General features: G+C 41.7%; 1 protein-coding gene and 1 long non-coding RNA gene across 4 annotated transcripts in view; one reads left to right on the top strand and one right to left on the bottom strand.

The window, feature by feature from the left end:
• Positions 1-7,982, bottom strand: part of RASA1 (RAS p21 protein activator 1) — a 109,147-nt gene extending 101,165 nt beyond the window's left edge. For 2 of the 3 annotated variants that reach the window (XM_060415988.1, XM_015096185.3), the window contains exon 1: positions 7,246-7,982. In XM_060415988.1, the coding sequence (XP_060271971.1) occupies positions 7,246-7,787 (542 nt within the window). In that variant the 5' untranslated portion in view covers positions 7,788-7,982. The remainder of the gene's footprint in view (positions 1-7,245) is intronic. The other variant, XM_060415989.1, reaches the window with a different exon arrangement.
• Positions 7,983-8,569: 587 nt separating this feature from the next.
• On the top strand, positions 8,570-17,981 carry LOC121819675 (uncharacterized). The gene is made up of 3 exons (XR_006060027.2): positions 8,570-9,000; positions 9,815-10,002; positions 13,548-17,981. It is a non-coding gene; the product is annotated as an uncharacterized LOC121819675 (long non-coding RNA).
• The last annotated feature ends 1,533 nt before the right edge of the window (positions 17,982-19,514 follow it).

Raw genomic sequence — 19,514 nt, 5'->3', positions numbered from 1 at the left:
GAACCAGGGATCAAACCCAGGTCTCTTACATCTCCTGCACTGACAGGTGGGTTCTTTACCACTAGTTACACCTGAGAAGCCTATTAATACAGGACTGATATACTATTAATTACAGAACGCTGATTGAAGAAAAAAGAACTACATAAATGGAGACATACCATGTCAATACAGTAAAGATGTCAACTCTTCCGAAACTGATCTAAAGGTTTAATGCAATTTCTATGAAATTTTCAACAAAGTTTTTGTAGACATGAACAAGCCTGTTGTAAAATTTTTATGTGAAGACACAAGTCTTAGAATAGCTAAAACCAAACTGAAAGGTAAGAGGAATCACTTTACCCAATATTAAAGCCAATCATCAAAAAAGTAGGAGAGTTCCAGAAAAACATCTACTTCTGCTTTATTGACTATGACAAAGCCTTTGACTGTGTGGATCACAACAAACTACGGAAAAGTTCTTAAAGAGATGGGAATACCAGACCACCTTACCTGCCTCTTGAGAAATCTGTATGCAGGTCAAGAAGCAACAGTTAGAACAGAACATGGAACAATGGACTGGTTCCAAATTGGGAAAGGAGTAGGTCAAGGCTGTATATTGTCACCCTGCTTATTTAACTTATATGCATAGTACATCATGAGAAACGCTGGGCTGGAAGAAGCACAAGCTGAAATCAAGATTGCCGGGAGAAATATCAATAACCTCAGATATGCAGATGACACCACCCTTATGGCAGAAAGTGAAGAGGATCTAAAGAACCTCTTGATGAAAGTGAAAGAGTGAAAACACTGGCTTAAAACTCAACATTCAAACAATTAAGATTATGGCATCCGGTCCCATCACTTCATGGCAAAGAGATGGGGAAACAACGGAAACTGTAACAGAATTTATTTTCTTGGGCTCCAAAATCACTGCAGATAGTGACTGCAGCCATGAAATTAAAAGATGCTTGCTCCTAATCTTCAGAAAGAAGAATGGAACTAGAGGAATCAGGCTGCCTGACTTCAGATTATACTACAAAGCCACAGTCATCAAGACAGTATGGTACTGGCACAAAGACAGAAATATAGATCAATGGAACAAAATTAAAAGCCCAGAGGTAAATCCATGCACCTATGGACACCTTATCTTTGACAAAGGAGGCAAGAATATACAATGGAGAAAAGACAATCTCTTTAAAAACTGGTGTTGGGAAAACTGGTCAACCACTTATAAAAGAATGAAACTAGAACACTTTCTAATGCCGTACACAAAAATAAACTCAAAATGGATTAAAGATCTAAAGTAAGACCAGAAACTATAAAACTCCTAGTGGAAAACATAAGCAGAACACTCTCTGACATAAATCACAGCAGGATCCTCTATGACCCACCTCCTAGAGTAATGGAAATAAAAAGCAAAAATAAACAGTTGGGACCTAATTAAACTTAAAAGCTTTTGCACAACAAAGGAAAACTATAAGCAAGGTGAAAAGACAGCCTTCAGGATGGGAGACAACAATAGCAAATGAAGCAACTGACAAAGAATTAATCTCAAAAATATATGAGCAGCTCATGCAGCTCAACACTAGAAAAATAAATGAGCCTATCAAAAAATGGGCCAAAGAACTAAACAGACATTTCTCCAAAGACGACACACAGATGGCTAACAAACACATGAAAAGATTCTCAACATCACTCATTATCAAAGAAATGCAAATCAAAACCACAATGAGGTACCATCTCACACCAGTCAGAATGGCTGCTATCAGAAAGTCTACAAACAATAAATGCTGGAAAGGGTGTGGAGAAAAGGGAACCCTCTTACACTGTTGGGAATGCAAACTAGTACAGCCACTACAGAGAACAGTGTGGAGATTCCTTAAAAAACTGGAAATAGAACTGCCTTATGACCCAGCAATCCCACTGCTGGACATACACACTGAGGAAACCAGAACTGAAAGATACATGTGTACCCCAATGTTCACTGCAGCACTGTGTACCATAGCTAGGACATGGAAGCAACCTATATGTCCATCAAAGATGAATGGATAAGAAAGCTGTGGTACATATACACAATGGAATATTACTCAGCTATCAAAAAGAATGCATTTGAATCAATTCTAATGAGATGGATGAAACTGGAGCCTATTATACAGAGTGGAGTAAGTCAGAAAGACAAACACCAATACACTATATTAACACATACATATATATATGGAATTTACAAAGAAGGTAACAATGACCCTATATGTGAGACAGCAAAAGAGACACAGATGTAAAGAACAGACTTTTGGACTCTGCGGGAGAAGGCAAGGGTGAAATGATTTGAGAGAATAGCATTGAAACATGTATATTACCATATGGGAAACAGATAACCAATCCAAGTTCAATGCATGAAACAGGGCACTCAAAGCCAGTGTACTGGGACAACTCTGAGTGATGGGATGGGGACGGATGTCGGAGGGGGGTTCAGGATGGGGGTCACATGTACACCCATGGCTGATTCATGTCAATGTATGGCAAAAACCACTACAATATTGTAAAGCAATTAGCCTCCAATTAAAATAAACAAATTAAAAAAAAAGTTTGCTCCTTGGAAGAAAAGCTATGACAAAACGAAACAGCATATTAAAAAGCAGAAACATAACTTTGCCCACAAAGGTCTGTCTAGCCAAGGCTATTGTTTTCCCAGTAGTCACGTACAGATGTGAGATATGGACCATAAGGAAAGCTGAGCGCCAAAAAACTGATGCTTTTGATCCATGTTGTTGAAGAAGATTCTTGAAAGTCCCTTGGACTGCAAGGAGATCCAACCAGTCCATCCTAAAGGAAATCAGTTCTGAATATTCATTGGAAGGACTGATGCTGAAGCTGAAACTCCAACACTCTGGCCACCTGATTCGAAGAACTGACTCACTGAAAAAGACCCTGATGCTGGGAAAGATTGAAGGTAGGAGGCGAAAAGGACGACAGAGGATGAGATGATTGGATGGCATCACCAACTCGGACATGAGTTTCAGCAAGCTCTGGGAGTTGGTGATGGAGAGGGAAGTCTCATATACTGCAGTCCATGAGGTTGGTCGCAAAGAGGCGGACATGACTGAGTGACTGAACTGAGGACACACACTTTACTCAAGGTTAAAAAATTTTCTTCATTAATTTGTAATTCTTTTTTACCTGACAGAATCATTAGGCAAAGGTTATAGGAATCAGTTACCTCTTGTTCAGAATAAATTAAGCAGCACTGAAAACACACCTGCTATTTTTCCTCTAAAACCTTACTGATTCTAATTATACAGATATTATTTTAACCCCCATGACCATGTGCTCATACTTTACTCATGATATTTATCTTCAGCTATTGAAGTTACTTAATTTTCTGAAAGTGAAAGTTGCTCAATAGTATCTGACCCTTTGCGACCCCATGGCATATACAGTCCACGGAATTCTCCAGGCCAGAACACTGGAATGGGTAGCCTTTCCCTTCTCCAGTGGCTCTTCCCAACCCAGGAATCCAACCAGGGTCTCCTGCATTGCAGGCAAATTCTTTACCAACTGAGCTAAGAGGGATGCCCATTTAACTTTCTCCTAGATCGAAAACTCTCTTGGAAGAGAGACTCATGAAGAAAAGGAGTATCTTACTCATTGCTGTCTCTCTTAAATTAAGCCCCTACTACACTGCTCTCCTACTCAGATAAATATCTGGTCATGTTCAGGTTCTGTGGTCACTATGTCCACACCTAATCTCTGCAATTCTCACTCCCGCTTTTATTAAGAAATTATGACTCACCCAGAGTTATAATGCAATCAATGACGAAGTTGATGAACACTATGTCTTAGTACTAACATTTAACAATGATTTGACTTAAGAATAATTTATATTTTTATACAAACAGTATGATGATTTTTAAGGAAACGAAAGGTATTATTTACATTCCTTATTTCTTTTTTCTTCCACCTTCAGGCTTGAGAAAACTTGCATCTTAGGTCCAGGGTAAGATCTAGTTAGCCAGACACCACACAAATAATATCAAAGGCGAAGCAGGCCTGGTGGAGGCCACAGTTAACTGCAGAGCTCAGAACTTAAGTCGGGCAATCACTACTCAGCTACAGAAAACTATTCTCAAGCACTAACAGCAACCAGGTAAAGCCAAGTCTCAAGTGATGCTAGAAATCAAGACTTCTTAAACATGAAGTTTTGCTGTTTTTAAAAGTGGCAACTAATCCACTCAATGCTCCAAATACACTAAGAGCAAGCAATGTGTATCTCTCAACTGGATTCAGCCCAAGACGCTCCTGCTACTGCAGGCTCATAGTTTAAAATCTCTATACATAACAGAAGGTGGACTAGAGGAACTATACTACTTTACTGTCACCCCTCTGAGGAAGAAAGTAAGAGAAGAGGAGGACCACGGAAAAAAGCTCCATTACAGTAAACGAAGTATCAGTGAAAAACTCCTTTAACTTTTCTCTCTTGGGAAAAAAAAATATATATTAGCTGTTTTAGGTACAGGACATTTTCTACATAAAAAATGTATGCAGAAAATATTTTTCTTTTAAAAATTTTTTCCTAAATTTTGCAAAAAAAAGTATTTAAATAAATGTAATAGTTACAATTATACAAACTTAAACTTCTGGCCTTAACCAAATGAATGAAAACGCTCAGTGATAAACATGAGGCTAATGATTCACCATGCACACAGAGAAACAAGATACAAAATAATAGTGTTATTATATTTGCACTAGTGTATCTACATATTGTCACTTGATTCTTTTGTGACCAACAGCACCGAACAACCTGGACACACTGTTGAAACTCTGTGACTCGGGAGCCCTAGTCTATCTAACAAACCACTGCGAACTCGAACCTCCTTAATACCATGTAATCAATAACTAAAGTGACCAGTCACTGGTAATCATATTAATTTAGCCAAAAAAAATTCTTCAATACTTTAATGAAAGGTTTGACATTATTTAACTAAGTCTCTAAGGCTTTTCCGTTTATTTAAAATTAGGAATTTAGAGAAAACATTTGAATTCCATCTCTAAACCTGCTTCACCTGCTGAAAGCCTTTATAAAGTTAAAATAAAAATTTTGATATAATTAATCATGGTAGACAGACCCGTGGAATTCAAAACATTCTCTCAAATAGCTATTAGCATGGGAGTTCCTATAGAATTGACAAGCAATTTAATGATAAAATTATGTACTATTTGAGCCAATTTACTGAACACTTACTACGTATGAGTTACTGTGCTGAATACATTCAGGGATTTCTCATTAACCTTAAAAAGTATCATATGAGGGCGATAGCATTATTACCCCATTTTACAGATGGGGAACCTGACCTTTGCAAGATCATACAGCTAGTAAGTAGCAGAGTCAGGATTCCAACCCAAATCTTGTCTAACTTCAGATTTTGCACCTTAACCCCTACACTGTATTGCCTCCAGTAAGTCTGGGTTGATATCTAAGATAAAGAAGAGAGGGAAATTTGTACTTCTCGTTGGCAACTTTTAAAAACTATAGTGAAATGGAGGATACTTTTTAGAACATGAACAATTCTCATATACAGAGTTACACAAATAATATTTTTATTCCCAAACACAAATGATGAAAATCTTACAATGGATTTCTCACAAGAATAATTTTTCTTAGGTTCTCATTTATATTTATTAAAAATTTAATTGGAACACTGTGTTTTCTGTTCACTTCTACGGTGAACCTAAAACTGCTCTAACAAATAAATTCTATTTTTAAAAAAATTTAGAACTGCAACACACTAAATATGCCTTATTCAATTTAGTTAAGAACTAACATAAGACTATATTCTTTCATTATGAAAAGCTGAACTTTATCATAACCACAGGGCCCTTAATACTTAAGTAGTTTTGAAAAAGGCTTGAAGATGTGTAAACAGAGCTGTAAATTTTGAATTTTTAATACTTTCAGAACACCTTCAGAGAAGTCTGCAATATGTAGATAAGAAATGATAAGCAGAAATTAAATTAGACAAAAAATTGAACTCATGATGAACAATATAAAAAGAATAAAACTCCCCTGTCCCATGGCTGACATAAGATTAACTTTACTTTTCCATCAAAAGATGTATGTAGCCTTAAGTCAAAAATGCCCTAATTTGTTAAGTCCTTTCTAAATTTTCTAAAGAAGCTTATCCAAAAAAAGAAAAGAAAAAAAAAAAACAGACACAAAAAACACCTTCAACTGTCTAGAGTGATGGTCAACACAGGAATCAAATCTTTCTTCCTCTGATACCTCACCAAGGTTGTCAAAATTCTAAAGGACAATTAAGACAGATATGAGGGATCTATAAAACAAGTTTTGCCTACTGCCCATCAACATGTTCCTCTCAAGATCCAAACCTAAGTTCACTTATGAAGAGAACAAGGGAGAAAGTACTATATATATATGTAAGTCATTTGTCCTGTATATTCTGCAGAAGACTGTCAAAATTAATTTTCAAATAGAATACTGTATTTGCCACCAACAAAAGGTGAAGGGAAGCACAATATTAATTCTAGTTCAATACTGTACTTACAAAGTTTCAACTTACAGAAGAATTATACTAGCATATTAGTAAACGGGAATTCTACTGCACATGTTAAATACTGTGGGAGTACAGGCCCTTAACCACACCAGTAATTAACAGAACTTTCCTTTCTCGCTGACCCACGTTCTCAAAAGCAATCCAAAGTCTTTTCTGCATCGCAGTGCTTTCAACAGCCAGAAGCCGGGAATTGCAGGGCAACAAAAACAAAGCAATCCGACCAAGGCACGTTTCAAACAATACTACCACGATATTCACTCAAATATTCAAAGCTTCTCACTAATTGTCTAGCTTCAACAGGGAATGCAACCAGGTTAATACAGACTACGACTGCCTCGGTAGCTGCAAACTCAGCTGAATCCCAGGACGCCACCTCAATCTGCAAGGGACAGAACCATATCCGGTTCTCCCTGGATACACATTTTCCCATGCTTCCCATCTTGAAAACTTTACATCTTCCCAGAGGAGCAATAAATATACCAAGACGCCAGGGAGTGTGCCTGTAGGGAGGATGAGTGATCAAATTAAATCCGTACGCACGGAACCTTGAGCTTCAGAACTTTTTCTGAACGAGTCACAGCTGAAAACACGAGTCACAGCTGAAAGCACTACGAGTCACAGCTGAAAAGAACTAGACCTGTTTTTCCTATTTCTTTCCAAGGAGTCAGCTTCCCCCAAAACGCCGGTCTTGACTTACTGGTTAGTCGGAGGAGCGGTCAGCGGGATGGCCACCTCTTCCTCCTCGTATTCTGGTCCATCCAGAGAGTCACCTTCGTCCACTGTTCCCAGGCCAGCGCCCAAAGGGGGCAACTGAGGAGGAGGCGGCGGCAGAGGAGGGAATCCGCCGCCGGCCCCGAAGGTCTCAGTGGGCAACGAAGTGGTCCCTTTGGCTTCAGCCATCTCCCCGCCGGGTCCGGCGGCGGCGGCGGCGGCGGCGGCGGCGACACCAGCCACGCCGGCGGCAGCGCCTCCGGCTGACAGTCCGGCTCCCCCCGGGGCCCCCGCCACAGACCCAGGTCCCAGGAAGCCTGACCCCAGAGCGGCTCCGCCACCCAGAGTCGCGGCCACGCCGGCCTCCGCCAGCCCAGGAAAGGGGGCGGCGGCGGCCACGGGCAGGGCCGCGGGGATCTTCACCCGACACACCGCCGGGTAGGCACCCGAGGCCGCGGCCGCGCCGCCTCCCGCTGCCCCGGCGGTGACCGGGCCGCCCTCCTCACCGCCGGCCTCGGCCGCCATCATGTTGAAGCCCGCTTTACGCGGCCCTACCCTGCCCGCCCGGGAGCCCCCAGGGGCCACCAGGCCCGGGCTCCGAGCCGCCCCACCCAGGCGCGTCCCCTCTTCAGCTCCCCGGGCGGAGGAAACAACAACAAAAGGAGAGAGCCCGCTGCCGCCGCGCCCCCTCTCCGGGCCACAGCCCAGGTTCGGGAGCTCCCCGGGTTACGGGAAGAGAAGTGGGCAAAAAACCCCAACGCCTGCACAAACGCCGCCCAAACCTTCACCTTCCACACCCACACTCGCGCGCGCGCGCACACTCACACACACACACACATGCACAGAAGCGAAAAACTTCCTGGCTGCACTAAAGAGGAAGGGAAGCGAGGCGGGGGGGAAAGCGGCTTGAGGCGGCTGCTGCTCCCTCAGCCGCCGCCGCCGCCACCGCTTCTTCACCACCCCAGTTCCGGCCACCCCCACCGCAACCACCGCCGGTGCCGCTGCAGGGGCTGGGGCCACTGCGGCCGCCTCATCCTCCACCGGGCTGAGGCGGGAGGGGTGGGGAGAAAAAGAGGAAGGGGGGCGGGGTAGCGGGGAAATCAACCTAAAGGCTCCCAACCTGGAGCGCTAAGTGACATCGACGAGAGAAAGGAAGGCGGGGCGCGGGAGGAGGGGCGGAGGGAAGGAAGGGCGGGGAAGGAGGGGCGAGAGGGCAGCTTCTGCGCAGGCGCACTCCCCGCGCGGAGGCGGTGGGTTGGGGTGGGGGTGTGGCGTGCTGGGTCTGGAGGAGGGAAAGGAAGACTCTGGAGGGAAGGAAGCGGCGGGGACGCGCGGTGTGCGGCAGCGCTCGCTGTCCCGAGCCGAGGGGAGCGCGTGGAGGCGCGGCCAAGCTAGCAGTCCCGAGCCAGTGGGGAAGCGCGTGGCGGCGCGGCCGCCTCGCCGGTCGGTGTGGCCGGTGGCGCGCGCCTGCCTGACTGGGCTTTGTCTGAGAGACGGGTTAGGCGGCGGAGGGGAGGAGTGGGTCCCCGGCACGCGGCCGCTCAGCGGGGTAAAAACCTGTGAGCGACGAGGAGGGTTTCTTGAAGAGGGAGGGAAAGAGAAGGGGAGATGAGGCAAAGCCAGTTCCTCGCTTCCCGACCGGTAGAGCGGACGCCGTGGCCGGCGGCGCAGAAACCCGACGGCCGAGGCCCGCGGGGGTGGCAGTTGGAGGGGTACCTGCCTGGAGGTCCGAGAGAGTCCTGTTAGTGTTTCCGTTCTCTTTTCATTATATAAATGACTATATGACTATTTCAAGCTAAAAAAAATAAAATGAAAATTTTTTTAATAGATTCTAAGACTCATGCGAAGAGTTCACTCATTGGAAAAGACCCTGATGCTGGGAGGGATTGGGGGCAAGAGGAGAAGGAGACGACAGAGGATGAGATGGCTGGATGGCATCACCGGCTCGATGGACAAGAGTTTGGGTTAACTCCGTAGTTGGTGATAGACAGGGAGGCCTGGCGTGCTGCGATTCATGGGGGTCGCAAAGAGTCAGACACGACTGAGCAGCTGAACTGAAGACTCAGAACGAAATGGATAACTGGGGAGACATATGGGGAGGGCTAAGAATTTTAGAAGAAACAGTGGTTGTGAGTCGGATTTCTGTGACTGTACGCGTTTTGTTGTCTTCTCCGACTCTCTCTGTATTCTATTTTTCTTTCTTTTCCCTTTCTTTCACACCCACATACACTACCTTTGCCACTGCAAGTCTGTTGGGTATAATAAGGTGTGGAGAGGAGAGGTCCCCAGACAACGCTAATCTGCACTTTTTTGCGCAAAACACAAAACACGTCAGGGCACACTCCACGGTACACGTGTGGTACAGAGCAGTTTCAACCAGCAAATGTCAAGGAGGAGCCAACGCGTCAGTTACAATTATGTATCCTCAAAAATAATAAATGAAATTTCACCCTTTACATATCCAGAGACAGTGGGTTTTGGTTTTTATAGTGGAATATGTATAAAAGTGTGCTCCCCTGGTAGCTCAGTTGTAAAGAATCCGCTTGCAATGACAGAGACGGAGGTTCGATCGCTGGTTGGGGAAGATCCGGAGAAGAAAACTGCAACCTATTCCAGTGTTTTTGTCTGGGAGGAGGGAAGAACACGTGGACATCACATGGACAGAAGAACCTGGCCGGGTACAGTCCATGGAGTCGCAAAAGAGTGGGACACAACTGAGCATCTCAACAACAAATGTGTAAAGGTAGGTGGGGAGGAATCATTTCCTTTCTTTTTTTTTGAAATTCCAGTATCTGTGATTAGACCTTTTGGATTCATATATATTGCTTTTATTTTACATTATCCTAGGAGGAATTTCACATTAAATAGACATTTAATATTGATCTTTGAGATTAATATTTTCTCTACTAAGGGTAATAGTGAAATCCACAAGAAGCACATTGAGGATGGAAAGGGGCTGTGTAACAAGAGGCCAAGGAAAAAAGGAAAAGACAATTGAAGGAGGTGGCAGGGTGCACACAAGATGTTTTTCTTTAGAAATGTCTATTTCCATAAGCCTGGTTGCCAAATCAATGACAATGCAATTAGTGGTAGTCCTAAGGACTCCTTCATTCTTGCCTCTTAAGGCAGTAGAGAGAGTGAAGGACTGACTAATCACAGTAATAATCTCAGACCAGCAATATCCCAGGAACTTGTTAGACATGCAAATTCTTAGACCCCCACCGCAGACCCTCTTGAATCAGAAAAATGGAGTACTCTTGTTTTAATGAATTCTCCAAATTTGCACATTTATGTTTAAGAACCAATACAATATGCTAAACAAGAAAAAGGTATGCAACACCATTGTTGGCCTCTGAACATAAGATGTTGGACTGGCAGGTAATCACCAGCTCTGGGTTAACACACAGCATATTTATTCTGCCTGAGATTCCAGGTCAGACTCACTAATTTGCAGAATTACATCCATTCCCTTTTCTGGAAATTCTTTAGCATCTAAAGGTCAATATTTAATGCAGTCCAACTCCAATTACATACCGACGTATACTATTTTGTAGTTCCTACACTGCAGACACAACTTGTAGTCTAACCTACTGCCTAACCTAATGCTAGGCATCTTTGTCAATTGCTTTGAACAGGTTTCCATTCTTTTTAAAAATACTAAATTAGATCAGCTCCTATCGTTAGACATCAGTTGCTCAACCAGTGGGAGAGATCTACTCTGTCTGTATATATCAACCTAATACCACTGTCTTACATTATATTCAGCCTTAGAGAACTGTTGTCCTTTCCATCTAAAGAGATTACCACACATTTCTGATGAGATGTTTTCAAATGTTTTACACATTCTGTTTATTGGATGGGTCTAGGCCTTGATCCTTATTATTCTTTGTGTACTCCCTTTGTGTACTCTCTTCTGTCTTCAGTGACTTATTTTTTTCCAAAAAAGGCTAAATGTTTTGCCTTCTTTATTTTTTTTCTATTGCCTTTTTTCTTTTTCTATTCACCTTGACCTCTCCATCTTTCATTTATAGTCTCTACAGTCTAATTTTTTTCTGCTAATTTCTCCCTCAATTTCTACCTCTGTGCTTCCCTTTCCTTTTCTTCCAAGTCCCTGAATTTCCTGACATAGATAATGTACTCCTTGAAGTTTCATAAATCAAAAACTGAAGAACATTTTTTTTTTAATGAAATATTTATTTGGAGAGAGGCATTACAAGGTTTCTGCAGGGACTGATGTTAGGTGTGGTGTTATGTAACATTAGTTAACAAAGGGAAGTAAACAGTCTGCTAATTAAATTCACAGATAATATTAAACAGGGAGGCACTGAAAAACTGAACAATATACAAAAAGAGGAAAATTCCAAATAGCTTTTACTCTTAGTAAAACAATCTTTGATATCTGTTATTTGAGAAAAGTTACTCCAGATATAGAATTAAACAGCATTTCATGAAGAATAAATAATAGATGGCAAATAGATGGGGGGGAAATGGAAACAGTAACAGATTTTCTTGAGTTCCAAAATCAATGGAAATGGTGACTGCAGCCATGAAATTCAGAGACTCTTGCTCCTTGGAAGGAAAGCTATGATGAACCTAGACAGAGTATTAAGCAGCACAGATATCTCTTTGCTGACAAAAGTCTGTATAGTCAAAGTTATGGCTTTTTAGTAGTCATGTATGGATGTGCGAGTTGGACCATACAGAAGGCTGAGCACTGAAGAATCGATGCTTTTGAACTGTGACTGGAGAAGACTTGAGAGTCCCTTAGACAGCAAGGAGATCCAATCAGTCAATCCTAAAGAAAATCAACCCTGAATATTCATTGGAAGGACTGATGCTGAAACAAGCTCTGATACTCTGGCCACTTAATGCGAAGAGCAAACGCATTGGAAAAGACCCTGATGTTCAGAAAGATTTGAGGGCAAGAGCAGAAGAAGGTGACAGAGGATGAGATGGCTGGATGGCATCACTGACTCAATGGACATGAGTTTGAGCAAGCTCTGGGAGATGGTGAAGGACAGGAAAGCCTGGCATGCTGTAGTTATGGGTTCCCAGAGTCATACATGACTTAGCAACTGAGCAACAACAACAAATAATCAGAAATGCTGGGCAAAGACTTATGGGTAAAAAGAATCTGAACACTTAATTTTCTAAAAAATGATTTTGACTCATTCTGATTTTACTGGTAACTCAAATATGAATAGAATACACTCTTAAAATATGTTACAGATTTGATGCTTCAATATGTGAAAAGATAACTGACTCAGTAATACAATTTTAGAGAACATTTCTGAGGGGAATACTAAGCAAGAAGTGATAAAGAGCATAATTGTGTTTCATGCCCTAGTACACACTCAGCTAAACAAATAGGCTTCCAAGTTTCTGTAAATAATGTCAAAAGGTTTCATTGACCTCAAAATTTCACTCCTAACCTCTAATGTCCTTAGTGCATTTGTTGACCTCATCTTAAAATTTTCAAGAGCAGAAATTTCCTTACTAGGAAGACCTTTAAGCAAATAACGTTGAGGAGATACAGGTTAATGGAAATTATTTTGATGAAAAAGTAAAAATAGCTCTTCAGAGATTACAGTATGTGATATAATAATTAACTAAGCTTGAAGAAAATTATAAACACCATGGAGAAATTTTAAAATAGTACAAACTGAGGCTGTAAAACTTTAAAGAAAATTATTAGAGCCCTCTTAAAACATTTAAGCTTATATATGGTTAAAGGTGGAGCTTCCCTGGTAGCTCAGCTGGTAAAGAATCCACCTTCAAAGCAGGAGATCCCAGTTCAATTCCTGGGTCGAGAAGATCCCTTGAAGAAGGGATAGGCTAACCACTCTAGTATTCTGGCCAGGAGAATTCCATGGACTGTATAGTTCAAGGGGTCGCAGAGAGTCAGACAGGATTGAGCGACTTTCACTTTCACTTTTCAAGGTTAAAGGTACTTAGATCAATTGGATTGAGAATAAATATCCCTTCTCTTGAAAGAGTAGAAAAATGTATTCACTTTTTATTTGTTTTTTTATCTTTTGGTCTTTCATTATTCTATATCAGAAATTTTTCTCCTGCATCATTTCTAGTTTGTTTTTCTTTATCTACTAGATTCCTCTGTGTTTCCTTTCTGCACCTGGGTTCCTTTACATGATAATGCGTTATGCTAGAAGTAAAAGAAAAAAGGAAGCGGAATGCTTTTAGGGCAAGGGAACGGGGGACTCAGGGTGGTGTGAGGCTCCAGTTCACATTTTCCTCATGATTAACTGCTATTCTGTGCCTCTGTGACAGCAATTTAACTACTACCTGGAACACCTGAAACCGTTTAAATACCACCTGAAACAGAGTCATGGAATCGAGCTAACCTTTGGCCTTTCACCTACGAATTTTACTGCTGCTCCTGCTGCTGCTGCTGCTAAGTTGCTTCAGTCGTGTCCAACTCTGTGCGACCCCATAGATGGCAGCCCACCAGGCTCCCCTGTACCTGGGATTCTCCAGGCAGGAACACTGGAGTGGGTTGCCATTTCCTTCTCCAATGCATGAAAGTGAAAAGTGAAAGTGAAGTCGCTCAGTCATGTCCGACTCTTAGCGACCCCATGGACTGCAGCCTACCAGGCTCCTCCATCCATGGGATTTTCCAGGCAAGAGTACTGGAGTGGGGTGCCATAGAATTTTGCAGAGTCTCTTAATTCTGGTTGCTTTCTTGGATTTACTGGAGAAGCTCCCAGTAACCCAATTCTCTCTAAATTTAGTACATCAAATACGTAAGCCCTTTTAATAGGCTTCAAAATAACTATACAATGAAAGGGTTTGATAGCACTTTGAGATAATTATAGATAAAATAAGGTGAGAGTTTTAAGTACTTCAGAAGAAGTTGTGGATGATGAAACTTAACCTAACTAAAACTATCTTACTAAGATATTTCTAACTATTTTTCTTAATACATGTTTTTGAAGAACTCAATTTCACTTGTTATCTTAAACTTTTTAATATTTTAACTTTCTCTTTATCTAATTGTGAAATAACAATGAAATATAACACATAGTATATATAGCAGCAGTAACTTCTAGTTTTCTAGACTTTACAGAATACTAAAGCATCAACAAAAAACTACTGAATTATGAATTTTGTGAAGTGGGGAATATCTTGTTACTATTAACAACAATTTTCTACAACTGTTTCATAAAAAGAAAAGACATTTCAGGTCAGAAATAGTAAAAAGGGAGATCATGGATTAGGGGACAGGGAGAGAGGAAGGAAGGGGAAGAGGGAAAAAACAGAAGAATCAATATCAGGGAAAAAAATCTTTTGACTCACATAAATTTAGCTTCATGAAATGTGCAGAGTATGTATTATGTCCTTTTTCCATTTTTCCATGGATTTTTAAAAATTGGTCCTAATTTGGGTTTCCCCAGAAGCAGACACTGAAACTAGGACTTGAGTGTTAAAGTGTTTCTTTGGGAGGACATCCTGGGAAATTTCAATAGGAGAGTAGAGAAGGGAAGGAAATTAATAGAGAATGTATTAATGAGCTGGTTACTGCTAAAAGCAACTGGGGCTAAGTTCTACCATGGAGGTCTGGCTGATCGCACAGAGCCCCCAGGAGGAGGCACACCTGAGGGACACAGAAACTGCGGTTTTTATTCTTCAACTCCCGCTTATCCTTGGCTGAGGGCAGCTTCTGAAAACATCTCCAGACTGCCCAATGTACAGCCTGAGCATCTCCCCTGGCCGGAGAAAGCCCTCAGGCAGAGGGTAACTAGCATTAGCAGTGACAGGCCACTGCTTCCGTAGAATAGGTGGATGCCAAGAGGGTAGGGTTTGACACTGGCAGTTCTACTACAGCAGGGTTTGAGAACCCCTGTGATGAAGAATGTATTTCTGTTAAATATAGAGATGTTATTTGTTACACTTGAACCACGTTATATTTAATTTATCCTATCCTATGACCTAACTAAGGCTATTTAGCACAAATGGCTAAGAAGCTTGCTGCGGCTGCTAAGTTGCTTCAGTCGTGTCCGACTCTGTGCGACCCAGAGACAGCAGTCCACCAGGCTCCCCAGTCCCTGAGGTTCTCCAGGCAAGAACACTGGAGTGGGTTGCCATTTCCTTCTCCAATGCATGAAAGTGAAAAGTGAAAGTGAAGTCGCTCAGTCGTGTCCGACTCCTAGCGACCCCATGGACTGCAGCCTACCAGGCTCCTCTGTCCATGAGATTTTCCAGGCAAGAGTACTGGAGTGGGTTGCCATTGCCTTCTCCACTAAGAAGCTTAATCAGTGTTAATCATGGTATGACTGGGATGAGAACTCATCGTTTCCCAGTCATGTGTATTATTAATGGAGCATTTCTGGCCAGAGGGAGTGATTTTTTTTTTTTTAGAACTATTTATTGCTTGATTCCAAATATATTTTCTGTCATTTTTTTTTAACATGTATTTTCAGCTAAATGATAGAATAGAAGCAAAAGTGATTATGCACGGGACATAAAATAGATTAGTATAAGTGAAAGTGTGACCTAAATCAAATCCCTTATGATTATACTTTGGAAGTTACAAATAGATTCAAGGAATTAGATCTGATAGAGTGCCAGAAGAACTACGGACAGAGATTTGTAACATTGTACAGGAGGTGGTGATCAAAACCATTCCCAAAGAGAAGAAATGCAAGAAGGCAAAACGGCTGTCTGAGGAGACCTTAGTAACAGCTGAGAAAAGAAGAGAAATGAAAGGCAAAAAAGAAAAGGAAAGATATACCCATCTGAATGCAGGGTTCCAAAGAATAGCAAGGAGAGATAAGAAAGCCTTCCTTCGTGAAAAACGCAAAGAAATAGAGGGAAGCAATAGAATGGGAAAGACTAGAGATCTCTAAAAGGAAATTAGAGATGCAAGGGAATATTTCATGCAAAGAGGGGCACAATTAAAGAACAGAAATGGTATGGACCTAACAGAAACAGAAGATATTAAGAAGATGGTGACAACAATACACAGAACTATACAAAAAGAAAGTCTTAATGACCTGGATAACCACTATGGTGTGATCACTCACCTAGAGCCAGATATTCTGGAGTGTGAAGTGAAGTGGGCTTTAGGAAGCACTATGACAAACAAAGCTAGTGGAGGTGATGGAATTCTAGCTGAGCTATTTCAGGTCCTAAAAGATGATGATGTAAAAGTGCTGCACCCAATATGCCAGCAAATTTGGAAAACTCAGCAGTGGCCACAGGACTGGAAAACATTAGTTTTTCATTCAAATCCCAAAGAAGGGCAATGCCAAAGAATGCTCAAACCGCTGCACAATTACACTCATTTCACATGTTAGTAAAATCCTTCAAGTTGGCTTCAATAGTACATGAACCAAGAAATTCCAGATGTACAATCTGGATTTAGAAAAGGCAGAGGGAAACAGAAATGCAACATCCGTTGGATCATAGAAAAAGCAAGAAAATTCCAGAAAAATATCTACTTCTGCTTCATTGACTACACTAAAGCCTTTGACTGTGTGGGTCACAACACACTATTGAAAATTCTTCAAGAGATGGGAATACCAGACCACCCTACCTGTCTCCTGAGAAACCTGTATGCAGGTCAAGAATCAACAGATAGAACCAGACATGGGACAACAGATGGGTTCCAAATTGAGAAAGGAATATGTCAAGGCTGTATATTGTCACCCTGCTTATTTAACTTGTATGCAGAGTACACCATGTGTTATGCTGGGTTGGATGAAGTGCAAGCTGGAAACAAGATGGCTGGGAGAAATATCAATAACCTCAGATATGCAGATTATACCACCCTAATAGCAGAAAGTAAGGAGGAACTGAAGAGTCTCTTCATGAGGGTGTAACCGGAGAGTGAAAAGCTGGCTTAAAACTCAACATTCAAAAACAGATCATGCCATCTGGTCCCATCACTTCATGGCAAATAGAGGAAAAAATGAACACAGCAACAGACTTTATTTTCTTGGGCTCCAAATCACTGCAGATGGTGACTGCAGCCATGAAATTCAAAGACATTTGCTCCTTGGAAGAAAATCTATGACAAACCTAGACAGCTTATTAAAAAGCAGAGACATCACTTTGTTGACAAAGGTGCATACAGTCAAAGCTATGGTTTTTCCAGTAGTCATGTATGAATGTGAGTGTTGGACCATAAAGAAGACTGAGCACTGAAGAACTGATGCTTTCGAACCATGGTGCTGGAGAAGACTCTTGAGAGTCCTTTGGACATAAGGAGATCAAACTTGTCAATCCTCAAGGAAATCAGCCCTGAATCATTGGAAGGACTGACGCTGAAGCTGAAGCTCCATTATTTTGGCCACCTGATGTGAAAGCTCTCTCATTGGAAAAGACCTTGATGCTGGGAAAGATTGAGGGCAGAAAGAGAAGGGGACAACAGAGGACTAAACGGTTGAGTGGTATTACCAATTCAATGGACATGAGTTTGAGCAAACTCCTGGAGATAGTGAAGGACAAGGAAGCCTGGCTGCTGCAGTCAATGGGGTTGCAAAGAGTCAGACACGACTGAGCCACCGAACAACAACAAGTGAAAGTGTTAGTCGCTCAGTCGTGTCTGACTCTCTGCGATCCCATGGACTATAGACCACCGGCCTCCTTATTCACAACCAAATGGGAAAAATTCATGTAGAGCTATTATGAGTATTACAATGGCATTTGTGAAGAAATATTGTGATAACATGTTTTGCTTTATTAAAAGTGGTCCAAAATCCATGCCTTGTATTTGTAGAAAAATGTTAAATTGTCAAAGTGACTTCACGTGTACTCTTCCACAACTCTGAAAAAGTATGACAATATTACTGTCTTCAGTTAACAAATCTGTAAGCGTTTGAGTTTCAAAGGTGTGGTTGACTTGCCTTAAGTGATGAGGTTTATTATACGGATTCCTGGAGAATAAGAGAAAATAAGAAAACTGTCCCCCAGTAAAATGTCTAGTCTCATAGGGAACTGTAATATTTTTTATTGTTCATAATCCACAAGCAGTTCTTGGGGACTAACAGGCACGCTTGTGGTTATGTATGAAGAATGGGGACCATGTTATTATCTCCTTTAGTGGCGACACCATTCCCACGACTCAAGAACCCTGTCACGACTTCATTCTATTTCTCTACTCAACACAATCACTCATCTTGACTCTGACCCCAGTACCAAACACCCTCAACCACCCCTCTCTCCCCAGCTCTCTACCTCGTGATTCCTGCTTACTTACTTGTAGCTTCTTCCACTTACTTACTTGTGGCTTCTTCCACTTAAAATATTTATTAAGTGCCAGGGAAACAACAGTAAGCCAAAATAGATACAGTCCTTGCTCTCATAGATCATACAAATTTAGAGAGAGAGGTAAACATTTAATCTTCTAGCCACATAAATAAATGCAGCATTTAACACTGTGATAAATGATATTAGGGAAAGAAAAGCTAAACTGACTTGAACTCTTTATAGTTTTTACAGTCACTTGACTAGATTCTTTGTCAAGTGTTCACAGAGCATTACAGTGTGATAATACAGACAGTAAATCAGCTCCAAACCTGAGTTGCTGGGACAGAAAGACTGTATTTAAATCCTTCCTCTGCCTCTGTTAGCTCTAGAACTTTGGTTAAGTTACTTAACCTCTCGGAATCTCAGTTATGTCATCTATTACTTGTGTGGATAGCAGTACCTGTTGCTAAGTTAGCTTTCCCCAGAATCAGACTCCAAGACTAGTATTGAATTTTAAGTTATCTGGGAGCTGATGCCAAGAAGCTCCATTACAGAGTGAAGTGAGACAGGGAAGGGAAGGAAGCAAAGGGTGTGTCATCAAATAGGTAATCACTGTGGGCAAGGGATAGGAGCTCGATCCCATGGGGGTCTGTGAGAAACTATGTTAAACTCACCTCAGAGTTATCCTCCATAAGGAGTGAGGAGCTGAGGGTACTTATGTCTGCAACTCCCTTCCACCGTTGGTGAAGGCTGCTCCTAGATTCTTTAACTTACTGCACTTCTTAGATGTCCCATGTTCACAGGGGAGAGAAAGCAAAACTTCTAAAGAGAGTCACCAGGGACATTCCATGACTATGCACTAGAAGTAAGTGACAAGGGAGAATGGGTGAGGTGATGACAGCTTCTACACCTGCCTTCAGGAGGTTTTTATGAGGATTTGAGATAACAGAACAAAGTAGGAGCTCAATGAACTATATCTATTACAATGAATAAAATTCTGGTTGAAAGGATCAGATATGCACTTATGAAATGGTAACATAATTACAA

The sequence above is a fragment of the Ovis aries genome, chromosome 5, assembly GCF_016772045.2.
Source record: "Ovis aries strain OAR_USU_Benz2616 breed Rambouillet chromosome 5, ARS-UI_Ramb_v3.0, whole genome shotgun sequence".
NCBI classification, from domain to species: Eukaryota; Metazoa; Chordata; class Mammalia; order Artiodactyla; family Bovidae; genus Ovis; species Ovis aries.
The sequence above is the reverse complement of the archived record's forward strand: the minus strand, read 5'-3'. Positions and strand labels throughout refer to the sequence as shown.